This window comes from Callithrix jacchus, chromosome 6 (assembly GCF_049354715.1).
Source record: "Callithrix jacchus isolate 240 chromosome 6, calJac240_pri, whole genome shotgun sequence".
Lineage (NCBI taxonomy): Eukaryota > Metazoa > Chordata > Mammalia > Primates > Cebidae > Callithrix > Callithrix jacchus.
The window spans coordinates 4,760,176-4,782,547 of NC_133507.1; the positions used below are offsets into that span (position 1 = coordinate 4,760,176).

Genomic DNA, 22,372 nt, shown 5'->3' on the forward strand with positions numbered 1-22,372 from the left:
TGGCGCAGATGCCAGGGACGACAGCCTATCTGGCAGTCGCATAGCCTGCCCTGTGTGGAGGGCGAGCACCCAGGCCCCGCTCCACAACACACAGGAAATTGGGAGAGGTGTGTGTGATTCAGCCCATGGGGTGGGCAGCCTGGGGCCCTAGGGCCTTTTTTATAAGTTCTCTAGCAGGTCCCCGTCCATGCCCCATTCAACACCACCCGCACACAGAGCAGGGCCACACTCAGCCAATCAGGGAACACATGATGTCTTCTTTCCTTGGGCCCAAGACCCCGCACCCCTGGAGATGACCCCATGGCTCAGAGGCGGCCTGGATGGAAAATTTCTGGGACAGGTCCTTCCATAGCGAGAGGAGGACACGCTTCCCGCCAATCACCCATAAGGAAGAGGTGACCCCAGTGGGATATGGGCTGCACCCTTTGCCCAAAGCCCACGAGCCCCAGTGTCAGACTGCGGCACCATCAGCCACTGGCAGGAGGCAGTCTAGAGCCAATCTCAAGGAAACAGCACCGCCCTCACTTGGTTCAAAGAGGCACCACTGGGATGGCCCATTGCTTAATAGAATCAGTGACATTCAGGACATGGGTTTGGTGCAATCCTTGAAAATCTGCAGCCCCACCCCATGGGCTGAATCACACACCCCTCTCCAAGTTTGGAAAGCCCCTGCAAGACCCCCATGGCACCCCGGAGCCCATGTGGCCACCTCATGTGGCCTGACCATCCTAGGGGCCTAACCTGAGCACTGAGTCTTAGCGGGCGCTGCCCTGCATGGGGCTGAGGAAACCCTTTACTGCCTGGGCCACCGCCACCCCTGCAGGGCTTTAGGGAAGGTCTCGTCCTTGGGTCTGATTCCCAAGTAAGCTGCTATCGTGAAGAACCCAACCCAAGTGGAGATTCAGGTCAGCTCCTGAAGAATCCCTGTGGCTGAAGGGTGACCCTCGGCGAACCCATACAGCCTGGCTCATGTCCAATGACCCCAGCAGGATCCACTCACCTATGCTGCTCATATGCTGGTCAATGCTAGGGGCTCTGCTGGGCAGAAGAGCTCACTGAAAGACACAGGAGACAACAGGGGCTCAGGAAGAAGCCACCAAAGTACCCTATCCCTGGGTAACAGGAGTGCCCACACGAAGCCCACATAGTAAGCCTGGGCTGCCTCATGGAGGAGCAGAGGCACAGAGTTGGGCCCCCTCCAGATGCCCTTCAGAGCCTCCAGATCTCAAGCCCAAAATACAGGGGCCCTGCCAGGGAACCCCTAATTCCCAGCATACTCCTCCAAAATTCTCCCCTAGGCTGGGCCTCAGCGTAATCCTATTGAGCATGATTTTTAAATCATCACCTCTCTTCAGAACATATAAGGTTCTCATCATTGACCCAACTCAGGGCACCCCCTCCCCACACACGCATCCAGCGGGACCCGGATGCGCTCACCAGGCACAGTGCAGGAGATCAGGGTGCCAGGAGGGCCCCAGCTTCAGCTCATGGGGGGCTGGGGCCACCAGACTCAAGGCAAGTCTTCCTCAGGGCTCACCTTCTGGAGAGATGGGGGACAGGTGTCCAAACAGGGTCTCACATTTTTATGTGAGAAAGCAGGGAGGAGGTGCTGGCTCACACATGCTCTCCCTCCATGGACCCATGTGATGGGATTTATATGAAATAATGATGGTCATGGACCCAGGGAACTCTTGGCCCTCTCTGCCATTGAAACCTGGAAGAACAGGGTAGGCGGGTCACTAGGCTTGGGCAAAATGCCCAGGCTGTGTGCTACTGCCGGCCCCTGGAGCACCTTTACTGCCCATGCTGGCTCCACTGCATGACCCTGCACCACAACAGAAACCCTGGACAGTGGCTGAGGCCACCAACCCGCTCATGGCCAAACATGGAGCCTGGCCCTGATGCCAGATGCTGTTGTTGACCTGGCTGTCACACAACCTTCCCCTGTATGGCGAAGATGCCCAACCAGGCTCCCTCTCCAAGCACACACCAGAAATCGCAGCCTGGGGCCCAGGCCCCCTGCCTTCTCTGGTAGGTCCTCATCCACACCCCAGACACCTGCCAAACACAGAGCTGGGCCACACTCGGCCAATCAGGAACCACATGGTGCCCTCTCCTTTCCTTCGGCGCAAGACCTGACCACCACGGAGGTGACCCCATGGCTCAGAAGCTGCCTGGACAACAAATTGCTGGGACAGATCCCTCATGCAGGGGTTTCCAACCTCGGGGTGCCACCCTTCCCGCCACTGACCTTGAAGAAGGGCTGCACTCTTGCCCAAAACCCATGAGTCCCAGGGCTGACCTGAGCACCATGAAGCACCAGCCACAGCTCAGCCTTGACCCAACCAGCTGAAGCCACGCTACCACCCACCATTCCACTGGGACGGTCCACTGCTCAACACGGTCAGTCCCATTCAGGGCCATGAGTGGCATGCAGTCCTTGAATCTCCACAGCCCGACCCCATGGGGCCCATTACCCACCCTTCTCTGGGACAGAGAGCCCTCTCGTGATCCCCATGGCAGCCTGTAACCCCTACTGTCCTGCTCATTTGTCCTGGGCAGTCCTCGAGGACAGACTTGCACACCTAATATCACCCAGGAGCTGCCCTGGGTGAGACTGAAGGAACCCTTTCCTGCCTGGACCACTGTCATCCCCGCAATGCTCCAGGGAAGGTGTCCTCCTTGGGTCACCTTCCCCAGGAAGCTGCACTCCTTAAGGACACCCATCTCTCCAGTGGGGACACAGGTCGGCTTCCTGAGGAAACCCTCCCGTCCCGAAGGCTGACCCTCAGTGACCCCACACAGCCTGGCTCATGACCCAAAGCACCAGCAGGGTCTACTTACCTATGCCAGTCAATGCCAGGGTACCCCACCTGGGTGGAAGAGCTCACTGAAAGACACAAGTGGAAAAGCAGGGCTCAGGGAGGAGCCACCCATGTGCCCCACCCCAGGGAACTGGACCACCAACAGCAAGCCCACACAGGAAGCCTGGGATGCCTCACAGGAGTGCGGAGACAGGGTTGGACCCCATCCAGATGCCTTTCAGAGCCTCAGGTCTCTAGCCCAACATGCAGTGGTCCTACTGGGGAACTCATAATTCCCAGCATCCTCTTCCAAAATTCTTACCTAGGCTGGGCCTCAGTGTAATCCTATTGAGCATGACTTTTAAGTCATCACCTCTCTTCAAGACAATACAAGGTTCTCATCACTGATCCAACCCAGGGCACACCCCCACCCCCCACACATGCCTCCAGTAGGACCCAGATGTGCTCACCACAGCTCAGTGCAGGAGACCAGGGTGCCAGGAAGTGCCTGAGCTTCAGTGCACCATGGTCTAACCAGCTGGCTGAGGGACACAGGCCCAGGGCCAGCGGGACAGATGCAAGTCTTCTTCCCGGGTCACCATCGGGAGGGACAGGGGTCAGGTGTGCTAGCAGGTCCTCACACCTCCACCCAGGAAAGAGGCAGGGATGCTGACTCACACAGGCTCTCTCTCCATAAACTCATAAGATAGGATACACATAAAATAGTGACAGTCATGATCACAGGGAAACCTTGGCCCTCCCTGCAACTTAACCATGAAAGAACAGCACAGGCAGGTCACAGAATTCAAGGAAGATGCCCAGGCTGCACTCTACTGCAGGACCCTGGAGCACCTTCACTGCCACACCAACTCCCCTACCCAATTCTGGACTGCACCGGGACCACTGGGCAAGGCCAGCGCCACCAAGCAGCTCACAGGAAACCAAGGAAGGTGCAGTCACATGGCCTGGCAGTCACATGGCCTGCCCCTGGGCATGGAATGCACCTGTCTAGGTGCCCGCTACAAGCTCACATCAGAAATTGCATCCTGGGGCCCCAAGGACACATGCTTTCTCTGGTGGGTCCCCATTCATGCACCATACACCTCCCAAACACAGAGCTGGGCCAATCAGGGGCCACATGTCCTCTCCTTTCCTTAAGCTCAGGATCCCAACTGGGAGGTGACCTCATGGCTCAGAAGTAGCCTGGGCAGCAAACTGCAGGCACAGAACCCTTGACAGTGGCCTTCTACCATAGGATGCCACCCTCCGGCCATGCCATTATGGTGTGGGATGACCTCTAGTGCAACGTGGGCTGCACCCTTGGCCCAAAGTCCACGATTCCCAGGACCAACCACTATGTGACTGCCAGAGCTCAGCCTTGACCCAACCCCACTCAGGCAATGCCACCCCACCATGCTCAAGGAAGCACCACTGTGACGCCCCACTGCTCAACAGGGTCAGTCCCATCAGGGCCATGGGTTGGGCCTGACCTTTGAATCTTCATGACCTGACTCCATAAGCCCAATCACCCTCCCCGCCACAAGCCTCAGGGACTAAGATATCCCACATAAACCTATTAACCCCCAGAGACCCCGTGGACCCCCTCATGTGTCCTGGGCAGGCCTCCAGGCCTTACCCGTGCACGAAGTCTAAGCTAGGAGCTGCACCGCATTGGGTTGAAGGAACCCTTTCCTGCCTGGACCTCCATAACCCCTGCAGGGTTTAGAGATGGTGTCCTTCTTGGGATCAATTTCCAAAAAAGCCGCCCTCCTAGAGAAGTCATCCGTCCCTGGTGGGGATTCAAGGTGGCTCCCTAAGGAAACCCTTGTTGACTGAAGAGTGACCCTCAGCGACCCCCCGTGGCCTGGCTCATGGCCCGTGACCCCAGCAGGATCCACTCACCTATGCCACTCGAGGCCACAGGCCCACGTGGCAGAAGAGCTCACTGAAAGACACAGAGAAGAAAGGGGCTCAGGGAGGAGACATCAACCTGCCCCGCCCCCAGGGAACTGGAGTGCCAACACCACGCCCACATATGGAGCCTGTGCTGCCACATGGAGGAGTGCAGAGACAGGGTTGGGCACCCCAGAGATGCCCTTCAGGATCCCGAGGACTCCAACCCAAAATACAGTGGCCCTGCCAGGGGACCGTGGGATCTGAGCATTCTCCTCCAAAATTCTCAGCAAGGTTGGGCCTCAGCGTAATCCTATTGAGCATGATTTTTAAGTCATCACCTCTCTTCAGGACAATATAAGGTTCTCATCATTGACCCAACCCAGGGCACCCCCCTCCCCACAAATGCGTCCAGGTGGACCTGGATGGGCTCACCACAGCTCAGTGCAGGAGTCCAGGATGACAGGAAAGGCCTGAGCTTCAGCTCACCAGGGACTAAGCACCTGGCTGAGGGACACGGGCCTGGGGCCAGACGGCCAGATGCAAATCTTCCTCCGGGTCACCATCTGGAGGGGTGGGGGACAGGTAGTGGGCAGGGGTGCTGGCTCACACAGGCTCTCTCTCCATGGACTCATCAGATGGGATCCATGTAAAACAGTGACAGTCACGACTGCAGGGAACCCATCGCCCTGCCTGCCACTGAACCCTAAAAAAACAAGGCAGGTGGCTCCCAGGATTCAAGCAACACACCCAGGCTGCACCCTACTGCAGGCCCCAGGAGCACCTCCACTGCCCACGCCAGCTCCCCTGCACGACTCTGGGCTGCACTGCGACCACTGGTCAGGGCTAGGGCCACCAACCAGCTTACGGCAAACCAAGGAGGGTAGCCTGGACGCCACATGCCACTGCAGTTCTGGCAGTCACATAGCCTGCACCTGTCCAGGCGCCTTCTACAAGCTCACACCAGAAATCGCAGCCTGGGTCCCCAGGGACACGTGTCTTCTCTAGTGGGCCCCATTCATGCACCACATACCTCCCAAACACAGAGCTGGGCCACGCTCGGCCAAACAGGGGCCACATGACTCTGGCTCAAGACTTTGCCACCTTGGAGGTGACCCCATGGCTCAGAAGCAGCCTGGGCAGCAAACTGCCAGCACAGTAAGCCTGGACAGTGCACCTTCTACCACAGGATGCCACCCTTCTGGCCACTCCACTTTGGGGAGGGTTGACCTCCAGCAGAACGCCGACTGCACCTTGGCCCGAAGCTCATGATTCCCAGGGCCAACTGGCAGGTGACTGGCAGAGCTCAGCCTTGACCCAACTCCACCGAGGCTACACCACCCTCACCATGCTCAAGGAGACACCACTGGGATGGCCCATTGCTCAACAGGCCATTCAGGGGCATGGGTGGAACCTGATCCTTGAATCTTCACAGCCTAACTCCATAAGCCTGATCACCCACACTCTGCCCTCTGCAAGCCTCAGGGATGGAGAGCTCCCGCATAATACCCATAACCCCCAGAGACCCTATGGACCCCTTATGTGGCCTGGGCAGTCCTCCAGATTGACCCGTACATCAAGTCTCAGCTGGGAGCTGCACCGTGTTGGGTTGAAACCACCCTTTCCTGCCTGGACCTCCGTTACCCCTGCAGGGCTTCAGGGAAGGTGTCCTTCTTGGGATCAATTTCCAAGGAAGCCGCCCTCCTGGAGAAACCATCCGTCCCTGGTGGGGATTCAAGTCAACTCTCCAAGAAAACCCTCATGGCCTGAAGTGTGATCCTCAGCGATCCCCCCGCTGAATGGCTCACAGCACATGACCCCAGCAGGACCCACTCACCTATGCCACAGGAGCCCACCTGGGCAGAAGAGCTCACTGAAAGACACAGGGGAGAATGGGGGCACAGGAAGAAGTCGCCAGAGTGCCCCGCCCCAAGGTAAAGGGTGCACTGACAAGACACACCGAGCCTGGGTGCCTCAAGGAGGAGCAGAGATAGGGTTAGGCCCCCTCCAGATGCCCTTCAGAGCCTCCAGGTCTCGAGCCCAAAATACAGTGGTCCTGCCGGGGAACTCCCAATTCCCAGCATACTCTTCAAAATCCTCACCTAGGTTGGGCCTCAGCGGGCCTGAGCATGATTTTTAAGTCATCACCTCTCTTCAAAACAATATAAGGTTATCATCATCCACCCAACCCAGGGCACCCCCTCCCTGCACACGCATCCAACAGGACCCGGATGTGCTCACCACAGCTGAATGCAGAAGACCAGGACATCCAGAAGGGCCCGCACTTTAGTGCACCAGGAGCTGGGCACCTGGCTGAGGGTCTCAGGCCTGGGGCCACTGGACCCAATACAAGTCTTTCTCGGGGCTCAACATCTGGGGAAGGAGGATTAGGACAGGTGTCCAAACACATCCTCACACCTCCATGGGGGCAGAAGTGGGGGTGTGGCGGCTCAGGGACGCTCGTCTTCTGTGGGCCCAAGTGATGAGATCCATGCAGAACACTGGCCCGTCACGGACGCAGGGTACCCTGTGCGCTCTGAGCCACCGAATAATGACCTGCCAGGGAAGGCAGGTCGCTGGACTCAGGAAAGAAGCCCCAGGTATGCCTTACTGCAGGCCCCACGGGCACCTCCACTGCCCATGCCATCTCCTCTGCATGACACCAGGGTCACGCCAGGTCTACTAGGCACAGGCCAAGGCCACCAACCAGCTCATGGCCAACCAAGAAGGCTGGCTCAGATGCCAGGTGCCGCTGCAAGGCTGGCAGTCACATAGCCTGTCCCTGTCTACCGTGGGCACTCATCCAGGTGCCCTATCCCAGCACGTCCTGGAACTCGCAACCTGGGGTCCCAGGGCCACATGCTTTCTCTGGTGGGTCCATGCCAGCCAGAGCTCAGCCTTGACCCAAACCTAGGGGAAACGGCACCACCCACTCCAGGCTCCAAGAGGCGCCACGGGATGGCACATTGCTCAACAGGGTCGGTCCCATTCAGGGCACTAAGTCCTGTGCAATCCTTGAATCTCTGCAGCTCCACTCCATGGGTCCTATGCCCACCTTCCTCCAGGGATGGAGAGCTCCTTTGTGACCCCATGGCATCCTGCAGCCCCTGTGGCCACCTTCATGTGGCCTGGTCAGTCCTTGAGGCCAGACCAGCACACCAAGACTCAGCTGGGGGCTGCCCTGTGTGAGACGGAAGGAACCCTTTCCTGCCTGGAACCACCGTCATCCCTGCAGGGCTCCAGGGAAGCGGCCCTCCTGCAGGACCAACGCTCCCTCCACAGTGCGGATTCTGGTAGGCTGCCTGAGGAAACCCTCCTGTCCCAAAGGCTGACCCTTGGTGACCCCACGTGGCCTGGCTGATGGCCCAGGACCTGCAGGACCACTCACCTATGCCGGTCAATGTCAGGGGGCCCCACCTGGGTGGAAGAGCTCACTGAAAGACACAAGGGGAGAATGGGGGCTCATGGAACCAGAGCGCAGACACCAAGCCCGCTCAGGCAGTCTTGGCTGCTTCACGGAGGAGCGCAGAGACAAAGCTGCCCCCACCCCCGCCCTGGCACCGAGATGCCATTCAGGACCTTAAGGTCTCCAGCCAAAAACAGTGTCCCAGCCAGGGGAACTCGTGATCCCAGCATCCTCTTCCAAAATTCTCCCCTAGGCTGGGCTTCAGCATAATCCTATTGAGCCTGTTTTTTTTTTTTTGTTTTTTTTTTTTTGATGTTGTTTTGTTCTTCTTACCCAGGCTGGAGTGCAATGGTGCGATCTTGGCTCACCACAACCTCAACCTCCTGGGTTCAGGCAATTCTCCTGCCTCAGCCTCCTGAGTAGCTGGGATTATAGGCACGCGCCACCATGCCCAGCTAATTTTTTGTATTTTTAGTAGAGACGGGGTTTCACCATGTTGACCAGGATGGTCTCGATCTCTTGACCTCGTGATCACCTGTCACGGCCTCCCAAATTGCTGGGATTATAGAGCATGATTTTTAAGTCATCACCTCTCTTCAGGACAATATAAGGTTCTCATCACTGACCCAACCCAAACTACCTCTGACCCCACACATGCATCCAGCAGGACCCGGATGTGCTCACCACAGCTCAGTGCGGGAGACCTGGGCACCAGGAATGGCCTGGGCTTCAGTGCACCAAGGGCTGGGCACCTGGATGATGACCGCTGACCTGGGGACAGCCCCAAGGCAAGTCTTCCTCCAGGGTAACTATCTGGGGGGACAGAAGGAGGACATGTGTCCAACCAAGGGCTCAGGCCTCCATACTGGGAAGGAGGTAGGGGGACCAGCTCATGCCTGCTCTCTCTCCGTGGACCCATGTAATGGCATCCATGTGAAACACTGATGTGTCCCAGATAGGGGTTCCTTAGACACCGAACGCTGGAAGGACAGGGAAGGCAGGTTACTGGGCTTGGGCAAGATGCCCAGGCTGAGCCCTATTGCAAGGCCCTGGAGCACCTCCACTGCCCACACCAGCTTCCCTGCACTTCCCAGGTCAGATTGCAACCGCTGGGCAGGAGCCAGGGCCACCAACCAGTGCAGAGCAACCAAAGAGGCTGGCCCTGAAGCCAGGTGCCGCTGTAGACCCAGCAGACAGATAGCCTGCCCCGTGCAAGGAGGGTGTCCAGGCTCCTCTCTAAGCACGCACCAGAAATTGCAGCCTGGGGATGCCCTCATGTGGCCTTGGCAGTCTGCCAGGCCAGACCCTAGCACCATGCCTTAGCTGGGAGATGTCCTGTGTGGGGCTGAAGGAACCCTGTCCTGCCTGGACCACGGTCACCCCTGCAGGGCTTCAGGGAAGGTGTCCTCCCTGGGTCAGATGCCCAAAGAGACGGCCCTGCTGGAGAACCAATCCCTCCCTGGTGGGGATTCAGGTTTTCTCCCTGAGGAAACCCTCCTGTCCTAAAGACTGACCCTCAGTGACCCCATGTGGCCTGGCTCATGGCCCATGAGCTCAGCAGGATCCACTCAGGGACCCTCCTGGGCAGAAGACCTCACTGAAAGACACAAGTGGAGAACGGGGCTCAGGAAGGAGCCACTCTCGTGTCCCATCCCGGCAAGCTGGAGCGCTGATACCAAGCCCGCACAGGGACCCTGGAGACCCTCACGAAGGAGCTCAGAGACAGGGCTGGGATCCCTACAGATGCCCCTCAGGGCCTCCAGGTATCCAACCCAAAATACAGTGGCCTTTCTGGGGACCTCTGGATCCTAGAATCTTCTTCCAAAATTCTCCCCTAGGCTGGGCCTCAGCGTAATCCTATTGAGCATGATTTTTAAGTCATCACCTCTCTTCAGAGAAATAGAAGGTTCTCATCATCGACCCAACCCAGGGCACCCCCTCCCTGCTTAGGCATCCATCAGGACCCAGATGGGCTCACCCAAGCTCAATGAGGAGATCAGAGCCACAGGAAGGGCCCGAGTTTCAGTGCAACACGGGCTGGGCACCTGCCTGATGGCCACTGGCCTGGGGACAGCAGGCCCAACTCAAGTCTTCTTCCGGGGTCACCATCTGGGGGAAGAGGAAGAAAACACAACCTTACCCCTCCACGGGGCAGAAGGTGGGGTGTGCCGGCTTAGGAATGCTCACCTTCCATGGCCCCGTGTGATGGGGTCCATGTGGAACTGGCCCATCATGGACACAGGGCACCCTGTGCTCTCTCTGCCTCTGAACCCTGAAAGGACAGGGCAGGTGGGTCACTTGGCTTAGGCTAGAAGCGAGGGCTGAGCCCACCTGCAGGCCCACAAGCACCTCCACTGCACATGCCAGCTCCCCCAGATGATCCCTGGGACACCCCAGGAATACTGGGCACAGGCCAGGACCACCAACCAGCTCACAGTCAACCAACGAGGCTGGCCCAGATGCCAGATGCTGCTGTAGAGCTGGGAGTCACATAGCCTGTCCCTGTGCGTGGTAGGCACCCACCCAGGTGCTATATCCAAGCACATCCCCAGGATCATGAGCTTTCTCTGGTGGGTCTCCATCCATGCCCCCCACACCTCGAAAACACAGAGCCTGGCCACACTCAGCTAATTGGGGCACAGTGTCCTCTCCTTTCCTCGGGCCCAAGACCTGCCACTCTGGAGGTTACTCCATGGCTCAGAAGCAGCATGGGCAGCAAATGGCCAGGATGAGACCCTCAATAGCAGGCCTTCCCACTTCAGGAGGCCACCCTGCCCAACACTTGCTCACAGAGAAGGGGTAACTTCCAGCCACAGGGAAGCAGTGACTTCCAACAGGACGTGGACTGCCCCTTCAGCCCAAAGCCCATGAGACCAAGGGCCAGACTGCAGGGCCACCATGTGCTGGCCGGAGCTCACCCTTGACCTAACCCCAGTGAAACAGCACCACTCCCCTCCAGGCTCGAAGACGCCCATGGGATGGCACACTGATCAACAGGGTCAGTCCCAACCAGGGCCATGCATCAGGCATGATGCCTGTATCTCTGCAGCTCACCTCCATGGGCCCTATCACCCACTTTCTCCAGGGATGGCGAGCTCCTGTGTAATCGCCATGGTGCCCCGTCATATGGCCAGGGCAGTCGTCCAGTCCAGACCTGAGCACTGAGACTCAGCTGAGAACTGCCCCAGGTGGAACTGAAGGGACCCTTTCCTGCGGGGACCACCATCACCTCTGCAGGGCTTCAGGGAAGGCGTCCTCCTTGGGTCCTGTTCCCCAGAAAGCTGCCCTTGTGGAGAACCCATCCCTCCCAAGTGGGGATTCAGGTTGACTCCCCAAGGAAACCCTTCTTTCCTGAAGGCTGACCCTTGGTGACCCCACGTAGCCTGGCTCACGGCCCATGACTCCAGCAGAATGCTCTCACCTATGCAGTCAATGCCAGGGGGCCCTCCTGGGCGGAAGCGCTCACTGAAAGACAAAAGGGGAGAACGGGGCTCAGGGACGAGCCACCAATGTGACCTGCCCCCGGGAACTGCAGTGCCAACACCAAGCCTGCACAGGGAGCCTGGGCTGCCTCACAGAGGATCACAGACTCAGGGGTGGGCCCCCCAGATGCCCTTCAGGGTCTCCAAGTATCCAGCACAAAATACAGTAACTCTGCCAGGGACCTTGGGATCCCTGCATCCTCTTCCAAAATCCTCCCCTAGGCTGGGCCTCAGCGTAATCCTATTGAGCATGATTTTTAAGTCATCATCTCTCTTCAGGACAATGTAAGGTTCTCATCATCGACCCAAGCCAGTGCACCCCCCTCCCCACACAGGCATCCAGTGGGACCCTGATAGGCTCACCGCAGCTCAGTGCAGGAGACCAGAGAGGCAGGAAGGGCCGAATCTTCAGGACGCTAGGGACTGGACATCTGGCTGACAGACACCGGCCTGGGGCCATTGAGCTCAATGCAAGTTTTCTTCCCAGGCCACCATCTGGAGGGACAGAGGAAAGGTGTCCGAACAGAACCTCATGCCTCCATGTGGGAAAGGGGGCAGGGGCTGCTGGCTCACACTGAACCACCAAAAGACAGGGCTGGCTGGTCACTGGGCTCAGGCAAGAGGCCTAGGTTGCACCTTACGGCAGGCCCCTGGAGCACCTCCACTGCCCACGCCAGCTTCCCGGCACTTCCTGGGCCGCACTGCTACCCCTGGGTGGCCAGGACTACCAACCAGTTTGGGCCAATCAGGGATGCTGGCCCTGAAGCGAGGCACCGCTGAGACCCACTGACGCACAGCCTGCTCCTGTACCAGGATGGTGCCTGCTCAGGCTCCCTCTCCAGGCACTCATTGGAAATCACAAGCTGGGGCCCCCCTCATGTAACCTGGGCAGTCCTCCAGGCCAGACCCTAGCATCGAGTAACAGCTACGAGCTACCCTGCATGCAACCAGTGGAATCCTTTCCTGCCTAGACCACAGTCACCCCACAGGGCTTCAGGGAAGGTGTCCTCCCTGGGTCAGATTCCCAAGGAGGCGGCCCTGCTGGAGAACCAATCCCTCCCCAGTGGGGATTCGGGTTTTCTCCCTGAGGAAACCCTCCTGTCCTGAAGGCTGATCCTCAGTGACCCCACGTGGCCTGGCTCATGGCCCAAAAGTCCACAAGATCCACTCAGCTATGCTGCTCAAGGCCAGGTGCCCTGCTGGGCAGAAGAGCTCACTGAAAGACACAAGGGGAGAACTGGGGCTCAGGGAGGAGCCACCAATATGACCTCCCCCGTGGAACCAGAGCCCCAACACCAAGCCTACACAGGGAATTGGGCTGCCTCATAGAGGAGTGCAGACAGGCTTGGGCACCTGCAAATGCCCTTAGGGCTTCCAGGTCTCAGCCCAAAATACAGCGGCCCTGCTGGGGATCCCAGCGTCCTCTTCCAAAATTCTCACCTAGGCTGGGCCTCAGCGTAATCCTATTGAGCATGATGTTTAAGTCATCCCCTCTCTTCAGGACAATATAAGGTGCTCATCATCAACCCAACCCAGGGTACCCGCTGCCCCCCCCACAAGCATCGAGCAGGACTCAGAGGTACTCACCACAGCTTAGTGCCGGAGACAAGGGCATCAGGAAGGGCCGAGCTTCAATGCACTGGGGGCTGGGCACCTGGCTGTTGGACACTGGCCCGGGGACAGCGGGCCCAAGGCAAGTCTTCCTCCAGGCTCACCGTCTGGAGGACAGGAGGACATGAGTTTAAACAGGGCCTCATGCCTCCATAGGGGGAAGGCAGTGGGGGATGATGGCTCATACATGCTCTCCCTCCATGGACCCACGTGATAGGAAGACTGACCCATCACAGACTGGGGGACCTTTGGTCCTCCCCATCACCCAACCCTAGAAGGACAGGGCAGGCGGGTCACTGGGCTCACAGCAGGATTCCCAGGCTGCGCTCTACTGCAGGTCCATGAACACCTCCACTACTCATGCTGGCTCCCCTGCAGGACACCTGGGCCACCCTGAGATCACTGGGCACAGGCCAGGGCAATCAACCACTTTATGGCCAACCAAGAAGGCTGTCCCGGAAGCCACATGTCACTGCAGACCTGGCAGTCACATAGTCTATGCCTTGGTGTGGAGGGCACCTGCCCAGTGTTCTCTCCAAGTCTGCACTGGAAATCGCAAGCTGGGTCCCCGGGCCACGTGCATTCTCTGGTAGGTCCCCACCCATGCCCTACACATCTCCCAAACACAGAGTCGAACCACACTCGGCCGATCGGGGTACACATGGTGTCTTCTCCTTTCCTTGGGGCTAAGACCCAGCCACCCTGGAGGTGTGTCCATGGCTCAGAAGAAGCTTGGGTGGCAAATTTCCAGGAAAGGACCCTTGACGGTGGGTGTTCCCACCTAAGGATGCCACCTTTCCCACTAGTCACCCATGGGGAAAGGGTGACTGCCAGCAGAACACGAGCTGGCCCCTTTGCCCAAAGCCAATGAGTCCCAGGGCCGTCCTGCAGCACTACCAGACACCAGCCAGAGCTCGGCCTTGACCCAAACCCCTTGAAGCCCCATCAACCCTCACTAGGCTAAAAGAGGCACCACTGGATGGCCCATGACTCAAAACCTTGGTCCCATTCAGGGCCATGGGTGGAACCTAATCTTTCACCTCTCTCTGGGGAAGGAGAGCTCCTGAGTGACCCCTGTGGTGCCCTGGACCTCCTGTGGACCCCCTCATGTGGCCTGGGCAGTCCCTGAGGCCAGACCTGTGCAGCGTCAGCTGGGAACTGCCCTGGGTGGGGTTGAAGGAACCCTTTGCTTCCTGGATGACCATCACTGCTGTAGGGCTTCAGAGAAGATATCCTCCTTGCGTCAGACTCCCAAAGAAGCCACCTCCTAGAGAATCTATTCCTCCCCAGTGGGGATTCAGGTTGGCTCCGTGAAGAAACCCTCCTGTTCCTATGGCTGACCGTCAGCAACCCCATGTGGCCTGGATCATGGCCCATGACCCAAGCAGGATTCACTCACCTATGTTGATCAATGCCAGGACCACCGGGCAGAAGAGTGCACTGAAAGACATAGGGGAGAATGGGATCAGGGAGGAGCCACCCATGTGCCCCACCCCTAGAGAACCAGAGCCCCAACATATGTCCACAAAGGGAGCCTGCGCAGCCTCATGGAGGAGCACAGGGACGTGCTTGGACTCCCTCCAGAAACCCTTCAGGGCCTGCCGGTCTCCAACCCAAAATACAGTGGCCTTGTCAGGAACCTCGGGATCCCAGTGTCCTCTTCCAAAATTCTAACCTAGGCTGGGCCTCAGCGTAATCCTATTGAGCATGATTTTTTTTTTTTTTTTTTGAGACGGAGTTTCGCTCTTGTTACCCAGGCTGGAGTGCAATGGTGCGATCTCGGCTCACCGCAACCTCCGCCTCCTGGGTTCAGGCAATTCTCCTGCCTCAGCCTCCTGAGTAGCTGGGATTACAGGCACGCGCCACCATGTCCAGCTAATTTTTGTATTTTTAGTAGAGATGGGGTTTCATGTTGACCAGGATGGTCCCGATCTCGTGACTTCGTGATCCACCCGCCTCGGCCTCCCAAAGTGCTGGGATTACATTGAGCATGATTTTTAAGTTCTCATATAAGGTTCTCATCATGGACCCCACCTAGGACACCCCCCTCCCCGCGCAGGTACCCAGCACCCCGGACGGGCTCAGCGCAGCTCAGGGCAGGAAACCAGGGCGCCGGGAAGGGCCTGAGCTTCAGCGCAGCGGGCACTGACCCCCTGGCCGACGGACAGTGGCCCGGGGACACTGGGCCCAACGCAAGTCTTCCTCCGCGGTCACCATCTGGGGGCAGGAGTAGGACACGTGTCCAAACACAACGTCAGCCTCCATGCGAGGAAGGCGACAGGGCGCGTCGGCTCAGGCATGCCGTCCCTCCGTGGACCCACGTGATGGGAACGCCGACCCGCCACGGACGCGGGGGACCCTCGGCCCTCCCCGCCACCCAAGCCCGGAAGGACGGGGCCGGCGGGTCACTGGGTCCGCGGAGGATGCGCGGGCTGTGCGCCACTGCAGGCCCCGCGAGCTCGTCCGCACCCCACGCCGGCTCCTCCGCGCCGGCCCCGGGACCAATCGGCACACGCTAGGGCCACCAGCCAGGTCATGGCCAACCCAGGAGGCTGGCCGCGAACCCAGTCGCCGCTGCAGACCTGGCGGTGGCAGAACCTGTCCCCGGGCCTGACGGGCGCCCTCCCAGGCGTCCCCTGCAGGCGCGCACCGGAAACTGCCGCCCGGGGACCGGAAACTGCCGCCCGGGGACCGGAAGCCGCGTGATGTCTGCGGCAGGTCCGCGCGGTCGCCTCACGCGGCTGAGGAGCTGGTCTGATGCGGGCTCCAGCTCTTCCTTTCCCAGCGTGTCTGTGAATATTCTAACGTCCTGCATCTTTTCACGTCTGAAGTGTCTGGAATTCCACACTGTGCATATATATGGACTCATATTTTGTGACTTCTTACTTCATTATTGGCACGTGTCTTCGTTTGTATACAACTTCTCTTGTATGTTTTCTATTTTTTTTTTTTGAGACGGAGTTTCGCTCTTGTTACCCAGGCTGGAGTGCAATGGCGCGATCTTGGCTCACCGCAACCTCCACCTCCTGGGTTCAGGCAATTCTCCTGCCTCAGCCTCCTGAGTAGCTGGGATTACAGGCACACGCCACCATGCCCAGCTAATTTTTGTATTTTTAGTAGAGACGGGGTTTCACCATGTTGACCAGGATGGTCTCGATCTCTTGACCTCGTGATCCACCCGCCTCGGCCTCCCAAAGTGCTGGGATTACAGGCGTGAGCCACCGCGCCCGGCCTTTCTTGTTATGTTTTCTAATGTAAGACGTATCTTCTGTTTTGGCAGGTTTTCCATTGACATGACCATTGTCAAAATGAACCCAGTGTTTTTGACCCTTTTATGTCTGTCCTCATCTTACCCATTCTACATATTAAAAAAACTTTTTAGGAGAATTTTTAATGGGTGTGCATACTAAACCATGCCACTTTTTAAACTATTCTCTCTATAATTAGAGTTACCCTTCGGCAGGGTTTTGCATGGGCTATTGGTATGTGAGATACTCTAAACTTATATATCATAATGGAAAGTAATCTCAGCACATGTTTTTACACACATGAAATTCATGTGTTTATCAACATAATCAGTTCTGGGTTTAGCTGAAATAGGAAGTTCCTCAGTCTCATATTTGAATTTTGTAGAGAGAGTGTGAAACTTTCAAAATTCTTTCAGAAACCCTAAGTCTGTTACACTTAGAATCCCATTTATATTACAGAGATGTTGGTCTTGTCTTGTAGAGCCCTTACTTTTTATAGAGACCTTACTTTTTATATAGACCTTACTTTTTGTCATATCTTGTTTAGATGTTGATTCCATCATGTTTACATCTTTCTGTAAAGTGTCCAAGGCCCTAGACAATCATAGCTATATTTTTTGCAATAGAATTTTGTTACCAGATGCTTGTCCAATTCCACTTTTCTCTTTATTGTCACATCTTGTTTAGATGTTGATTCCATCACGTTTACATCTTTCTGCAAATCGTCCAAGGCGCTAAGTTTATCAGTAATTGTTTCTACATCAGAAGAGTTTGCAATTGGAATTCCAGTTTTTATCCCCCCTAATGCCATATTTAATAATCTCTGGTCAGGCATGGGGGCTCATGCCTGCAAACCCAGTGCTTCAGAAAGCTGAGCCAAGGCAGGAGGATCGCTTGAGGCCAGAAGTTCGAAAACAGCCTGAGTAAGACCCTGACAATACAAAAAAGAAAAAAATAGAGGCAGGCATGGTGGCATGTCCCTGTAGTCCCAGCTACTCAGGAGGCTGGGACGGGAGAATCCCTTGAGCCCAGGAGTTAGAGGCAATAGAGAGCTATGATTGTGCCACTGCACTCCAGTGTGGGCAACAAAGCCAGACCTCATCTCTTAAAAAAATAAATGTCTTTCAGTTTGATAATAGCACCATTTTAGTCCCTGTGTGAAAACAGTGGAAAAGCCTATCATGTACAAGTAGAATTCAGTTGACTCACACTAGCTGTTGTAATATTAAATGATAGAGACCATTTAATTATCCGCGAGTTCGTAAGCATGGAGACTGGAGACTGCCAGGTTCTAAACAGGGTAAGCTCATTTTTAGGGGATATGTTTTGGGGCTTTTGAAGAAACGAACCCTCATCATTTGGGCTTGGAAATTTCCTCCGCCTCTGTGCATCTATTTGAGCTCTATTAAACTGGACCCCCATGGCTATTTAAGATATAGAGTTGGGCTGGGAATAGTGCCTCATGCGTGTAAGCCCAGCACTTTGGGAGGCTGAGGCAGGTGGACCACCTGAGGTGGAGAGTTGGAGACCAGCTGGACCGTCATGGAGAAACCCCATCTCTAATAAAAATTTAAAATTAGCTGGGTGTGGTAGTGCATGCCTGTAATCCCAGCTGCTTGGGAGGCTGAGGCAGGAGAATCACTTGAACCCGGGAAGCAGAGGTTGTGGTGAGCCAAGAAGTATTGATAACAAAATAGTCTATCTCTCCTGCCGTCTGTCTGTCAGAGAAGTTTTTCTCTTCAGCTTGCATATTATCCAAGGTTTCTATCTAGAGAATTTATCCTTAAGGTCCTAAATGGAAATTATAGCTCACTCAATGGTAGATGTTGGTCTTACATGTGAAGCATGTATCCACTTGGGTTTCTCCTTCATCTTGATAGCACTGTGAATTCTCAACCACACCTGATAGGGTTCTGTCTGGTGTGGACACAGTCTGTCATCGGAACACTTTGATATAGATTGAGTCTCCTGTTCAATATCAATGACACACTTCCCCAGGGGGCTTTTTCAGCATCTGGCCACATGTTGGCAAGGTGAGCCCAGGGAAACCCACAAACTCTTTAAGTATCATATATTGTCATCAGGGTTTTCCACTGTATCAGAGAATGGGTTAGGCTTAAGCCCAAGATTCGCAGACTCAAAGGAAGAAGCGTTGTGCTTTCCAGAGGGATTTAATTATGAAACGGATGGTAAGGTTTTATATAATTTAGCTAAATAATTCTTTAGGGTATGCATTTCATTCATTCCACTTGTTCAGAAGACTGGGGAAAACAGGTAGGTAAATTATTGGTATTTGTAGACTATTACAAAGCTCCCCAACTCCCATAGATACAAAATGACACTGGACTCCATATATTCAGGAATTCCAGGGGTTGAGATGATATGATTCAGTAAGAGCTTGATCACTCTTTGAGCATCTGCTTTAGCCTATCCAGACACCAATATACAATGCTGGTAAAAATATTTAATATCTTCTAAAGGTGGAAGTTCTATAAAGTTCTTGTGCCAGCAGATCCTAGGTATCATTGGCCTCAGTAGGCTTTAGGTAAGTAAAGAATTTTTCTGACAAAGAGCATATCCTGAATTATATAATTTCCTGAATTATATGATCCTATCACAAAGATTTCAAGCTGTCAGTATATTCCTTTGCTTGAATAAACTTGGTGGTGGTATGAAAAAGCCACTCAATCATATGACAGTTGAATAAAGGAAAATTTCATTATGCAATCCTCATTTTCCTATGGTGTTCTTCTTAGCTCTTCTTCATTTCTAATTTTCTAATTCTTTGAGAGTTGGCTAGTTCTGAAATTATGAACAGGAGGTTTTGGATGGGAGTGTGATAGAGGTGATTTCCCCAGTCTAAGCCTTAGGAGCCCTTCACAGCTAGATCTGCAAATTAATTTCTTTTTAAGGAGTTAATCTTGTTTTCCAGTGTGAGCTCTACAATAAATTACATAAATCTGTTAGAGATGTTTGAATGACTCTACTAAATCAGAAATTAGTTTCCCATGTAATATTTTAGTACCTACTGATGTTAGTGTCTGTTCTTCCAAAGTTGGCTAGTATGTAACAGATCACAAACATGTAATTACTATCATTAGAGATATCTGCTTTACAGCTGGTGGCTAATTTAACAGCTGGTATAATAGCTACAATTCTGCCACTTGGACTGACTTTATGTTTTGAAAAACAGAAGCCTGTAAGCTTCTTGAAGGCTAATTACTGTAAAAGACGTTTTTATATTCCCCTGTGGGTCTTTTACGGAGAATATATCGATGAATATTGAGTCAGCATTGAGAATAGGAATATTAGCTAAATCAGACCATGCTCAATGTCTTCCCCAATGACTCTGACAGAGCCATGTTCAACTTAGTCCGTCCAGATCTGGCCACAGAGTAGCTGTCGAAAGGTTACACCGGCCTAAAACAGCATTAGGACTGGACAGTAAGATTTGTTCTTAGCTCATCTGACAGCACACTGACAAGGGCTGTGTCTTATGAACTTGTAAAATAGCAGTAACGACATGAAGTACCTGTAAATGAATAATTTCTCAGAGTCAAGGACTGAATGAGCCTTTTCAATCAGAGGTTGCTACTGTACCTTGTAAATATCACGGAATCTCCAGAGCAACAAAATACAAGAACACAGGAGAGTAAGCAGCGCGCCTGTAATCAAGGCCTAACTTTGGAGTGACGCTTAATCTCAAGACAGAAAAGGTAGAACCGCTATCAAGGTTAAAAACTAACACAAGCCGGGTGCGGTGGTTCACGCCTGTAATCCTAGCACTTTGGGAGGCTGAGGTGGATCACCTGAGGTCAGGAGTTCAAGACCAGCCTGGCCATCATGGTGAAACTCCATCTTTAAAAAAAAAAAAAAAAACTAACACAAGTGAAGATACAGGAGCTATTTTAAGGGCTTAAAAGACTTCTTCAGCCTTATTTCGACTATAATAAAAAGTGCTAGCGATGTTTCATGTAACATCTCAGTGAGAGGCTTAGCCTTTTCATAAAAGGCACAGATCCACAATCAGCCCTCAACACTGGCAAAGTTTTTTTTTAAGTATGTTGTTTCATTTATCCATTAGGCTGGCTTCAGGATATAACCACCTTTCATCTGCCAAGAACACAGATCCCAAATATTATACTTCAGTTTGATAATATTGCAGCTTATCCAGTGAGGTTTTATGTCCTGGGAGTCTAGGAAATTTAGTAAATCTAAAATATCTTTTTTTACTACCATTTCAAGTATTAGCAGCCATCAATAATAATCAGGAGGGAACCCCAATGTGAGGAAAATTTTTTATACTTTCTTATAAATGCCCAGAGAATAGAGTAGGTGACTCTCTGAATTTCAGGAAGATACATTGCCACAAATATTGAAAAACCCCCACTCCACAGGTAAACTCAAACAGGAACCTCAACTCCGCAGCTAAAGGTGGAGAACAAAACACTGAACATAAATCTATGACAGAACAATGCTAACTCAGACACAGACATTAAGACAGTAGCAAGATTGGGAATTACAAGTGTCAAAGGAATCTCAACTTGTTTCTCTCAGATCATGCACAAGTTTATTAACAGTTTGACCTTCCTTGTTAAGTTTTCCTAACTTTCTCACTAGCAATATGGAAGCATTGCCGGGCGCAGTGGCTCACGCCTGTAATCCCAGCACTTTGGGAGGCCGAGGCGGGTGGATCACAAGGTCAAGAGATCGAGACCATCTAGGTCAACGTGGTGAAATCCCGTCTCTACGAAAAATACAAAAAATTAGATGGATATGGTGGCGCGCACATGTAATCCCAGCTACTCAGGAGGCTGAGGCAGGAGAATTGCCTGAACCCAGGAGGCGGAGGTTGCAGTGAGCCGAGATCGCGCCATTGCACTCCAGCCAGGGTAACAAGAGCGAAACGCCATCTCAAAAAAAGCAAACAAAAATATGGAAGCATTATGAAGTGAATGTGCCTTTTTTTCCCTATCCCCTGGATGTTTTGTTTTGTTTTGTTTGTGAGATGGAGTCTTGCTCTGTTACCCAGGCTGGAGTGCAGTGGCACGATCTTGGCTCACTGCAACTTCCACCTCCTGGATTCAAGTGATTCTCCTACCTCAGCCTCCCAAATAGTTGGGATTACAGGAGCCTGCTACCATGCTTGGCTAATTTTTGGATTTTTAGTAGAGTCAAAGTTTCACCATGCTGACCAAGCTGGTCTCGAACTCCTGACCTCAGGTGATCTGCCCACTTCGGCCTCCCAAAGCGCTGGGATTATAGGTGTGAGCTACCACTCCCGGACCACTATGACCTGCTTTTTTTTTTTTTTTTATATTCTAGTTACATTGCATTTTAGGTAAAAATACAGAAAATGTTCTATACATGCCCAGGGTTTTTCTCTGTTGTAAGTTACAACAATGGTAGGGATCTCTTCAATTAAATCATTATCATTTGTTCCTAGGACTCATAGATAGGGGTTTATTTTCTGTAACCCGGGGGTGCTTCTCCAGCATTGAGATTGTGAATCTCCCACAGCCATATTTAGCAATGCAGATACCTTGCATGCTAGAAGCTCCAAAGCACTCTATGCCGAGTACAGAAGATCACGGCCCTTTGTAGACACAGCAGACCCCTTCCTAATGGATTACTGGGCATATTAAGAGACAAGGCATATTCTTCCCAGAGAGGACCTATTTGCATGAAAACTCAGAGGAGAAAGAAGAGGTAGAAGATACTGCAGAAATAGTTACATCTCAGATGTTTTCCCAGGTTAGGGTAAAACAGAAAGGGTATGTACAGACTGCAGAATACACTGCTCCAGCATCCGTAAGAAAGGGTAGGAAAAGATGAAAAGACAGGAAAAAGAAACAGACACATAAGTCTATCCCATTCCCAGTTCTGTTTCCTCATTACCTCAATTTTCCCCATGCTTTGCTCCATTTT

At 53.8% G+C, this 22,372-nt stretch overlaps 2 protein-coding genes, 6 non-coding genes and 3 pseudogenes across 14 annotated transcripts in view; all 11 read right to left on the bottom strand.

Moving 5' to 3' along the window:
• The window catches only part of LOC144582954 (uncharacterized), a 38,323-nt gene extending 29,152 nt beyond the window's left edge, over positions 1-9,171 (bottom strand). Inside the window, exons 1-9 of one of the 4 annotated variants that reach the window (XM_078375832.1) lie at positions 8,788-9,171; positions 8,086-8,131; positions 6,939-7,253; positions 5,133-5,263; positions 4,707-4,749; positions 3,275-3,502; positions 2,845-2,890; positions 1,438-1,540; positions 1,001-1,055 (exon numbers count right to left, since the gene is read on the bottom strand). In XM_078375832.1, coding sequence (XP_078231958.1) covers positions 7,148-7,253; positions 8,086-8,131; positions 8,788-9,022 — 387 coding nt within the window. In that variant the 5' untranslated portion in view covers positions 9,023-9,171 and the 3' untranslated portion in view covers positions 1,001-1,055; positions 1,438-1,540; positions 2,845-2,890; ... (2 more) ...; positions 5,133-5,263; positions 6,939-7,147. Of the gene's footprint in view, positions 1-1,000; positions 1,056-1,437; positions 1,715-2,844; positions 2,891-3,274; positions 3,503-4,706; positions 5,076-5,132; positions 5,273-6,938; positions 7,254-8,085; positions 8,132-8,787 lie in introns of those variants that run through there. The other 3 variants (XM_078375835.1, XM_078375834.1, XM_078375836.1) reach the window with 3 other exon arrangements.
• LOC118155036 (small nucleolar RNA SNORD115) lies at positions 1,302-1,382 on the bottom strand. Its single transcript, XR_004745273.1, has one exon. It is a non-coding gene; the product is annotated as a small nucleolar RNA SNORD115 (small nucleolar RNA).
• LOC118155040 (small nucleolar RNA SNORD115) lies at positions 3,134-3,215 on the bottom strand. The gene has a single exon (XR_004745277.3). It is a non-coding gene; the product is annotated as a small nucleolar RNA SNORD115 (small nucleolar RNA).
• LOC118154993 (small nucleolar RNA SNORD115) lies at positions 4,995-5,076 on the bottom strand. Its single transcript, XR_004745231.1, has one exon. It is a non-coding gene; the product is annotated as a small nucleolar RNA SNORD115 (small nucleolar RNA).
• On the bottom strand, positions 6,807-6,883 carry LOC118155049 (small nucleolar RNA SNORD115; annotated as a pseudogene).
• Positions 8,645-8,731, bottom strand: LOC118155050 (small nucleolar RNA SNORD115; annotated as a pseudogene).
• Positions 8,788-16,204, bottom strand: LOC144582953 (uncharacterized). 4 transcript variants are annotated; one of them, XR_013536515.1, is made up of 7 exons: positions 15,779-16,204; positions 14,596-14,636; positions 13,173-13,303; positions 11,525-11,568; positions 10,291-10,375; positions 10,082-10,212; positions 8,788-8,916 (listed from the first exon to the last, which is right to left on the bottom strand). XR_013536515.1 is itself a non-coding variant. In XM_078375831.1 (4 exons), exons 1-3 carry the CDS (start codon positions 16,063-16,065, stop codon positions 13,200-13,202), a joined length of 432 nt encoding a protein of 143 aa, XP_078231957.1. In that variant the 5' UTR covers positions 16,066-16,204; the 3' UTR covers positions 11,435-11,568; positions 13,173-13,199. The 4 variants fall into 4 exon arrangements, 1 of the variants encoding a protein (XP_078231957.1); XR_013536516.1 differs by lacking the exons at positions 8,788-8,916; positions 10,291-10,375 and having other exon boundaries at positions 10,081-10,212; XR_013536517.1 differs by lacking the exons at positions 8,788-8,916; positions 10,082-10,212; positions 10,291-10,375; positions 15,779-16,204 and adding an exon at positions 11,949-12,080 and having other exon boundaries at positions 11,434-11,568; positions 14,596-15,046.
• LOC118155031 (small nucleolar RNA SNORD115) lies at positions 9,945-10,026 on the bottom strand. Its single transcript, XR_004745268.1, has one exon. It is a non-coding gene; the product is annotated as a small nucleolar RNA SNORD115 (small nucleolar RNA).
• Positions 11,811-11,892, bottom strand: LOC118155014 (small nucleolar RNA SNORD115). Its single transcript, XR_004745252.1, has one exon. It is a non-coding gene; the product is annotated as a small nucleolar RNA SNORD115 (small nucleolar RNA).
• Positions 13,033-13,114, bottom strand: LOC118155037 (small nucleolar RNA SNORD115). Its single transcript, XR_004745274.2, has one exon. It is a non-coding gene; the product is annotated as a small nucleolar RNA SNORD115 (small nucleolar RNA).
• Positions 14,879-14,951, bottom strand: LOC118155054 (small nucleolar RNA SNORD115; annotated as a pseudogene).
• Positions 16,205-22,372: the final 6,168 nt, after the last annotated feature.

Excerpts from the sequence above, each read along its gene's own strand:
- LOC144582953 (XM_078375831.1), bottom strand. The coding sequence starts at position 16,065 with ATGAGTCCATATATATGCACAGTGTGGAATTCCAGACACTTCAGACGT. Across the intron at positions 14,637-15,778 it reads ACAGGTTCTGCCACCGCCAG|TGCACTCTTCTGCCCGGTGG; the intron begins GTCTGCAGCGGC and ends TATGTCTTTCAG. Across the intron at positions 13,304-14,595 it reads CCTGGCATTGATCAACATAG|ACGGTGAGCCTGGAGGAAGA; the intron begins GTGAGTGAATCC and ends CCTGTCCTCCAG.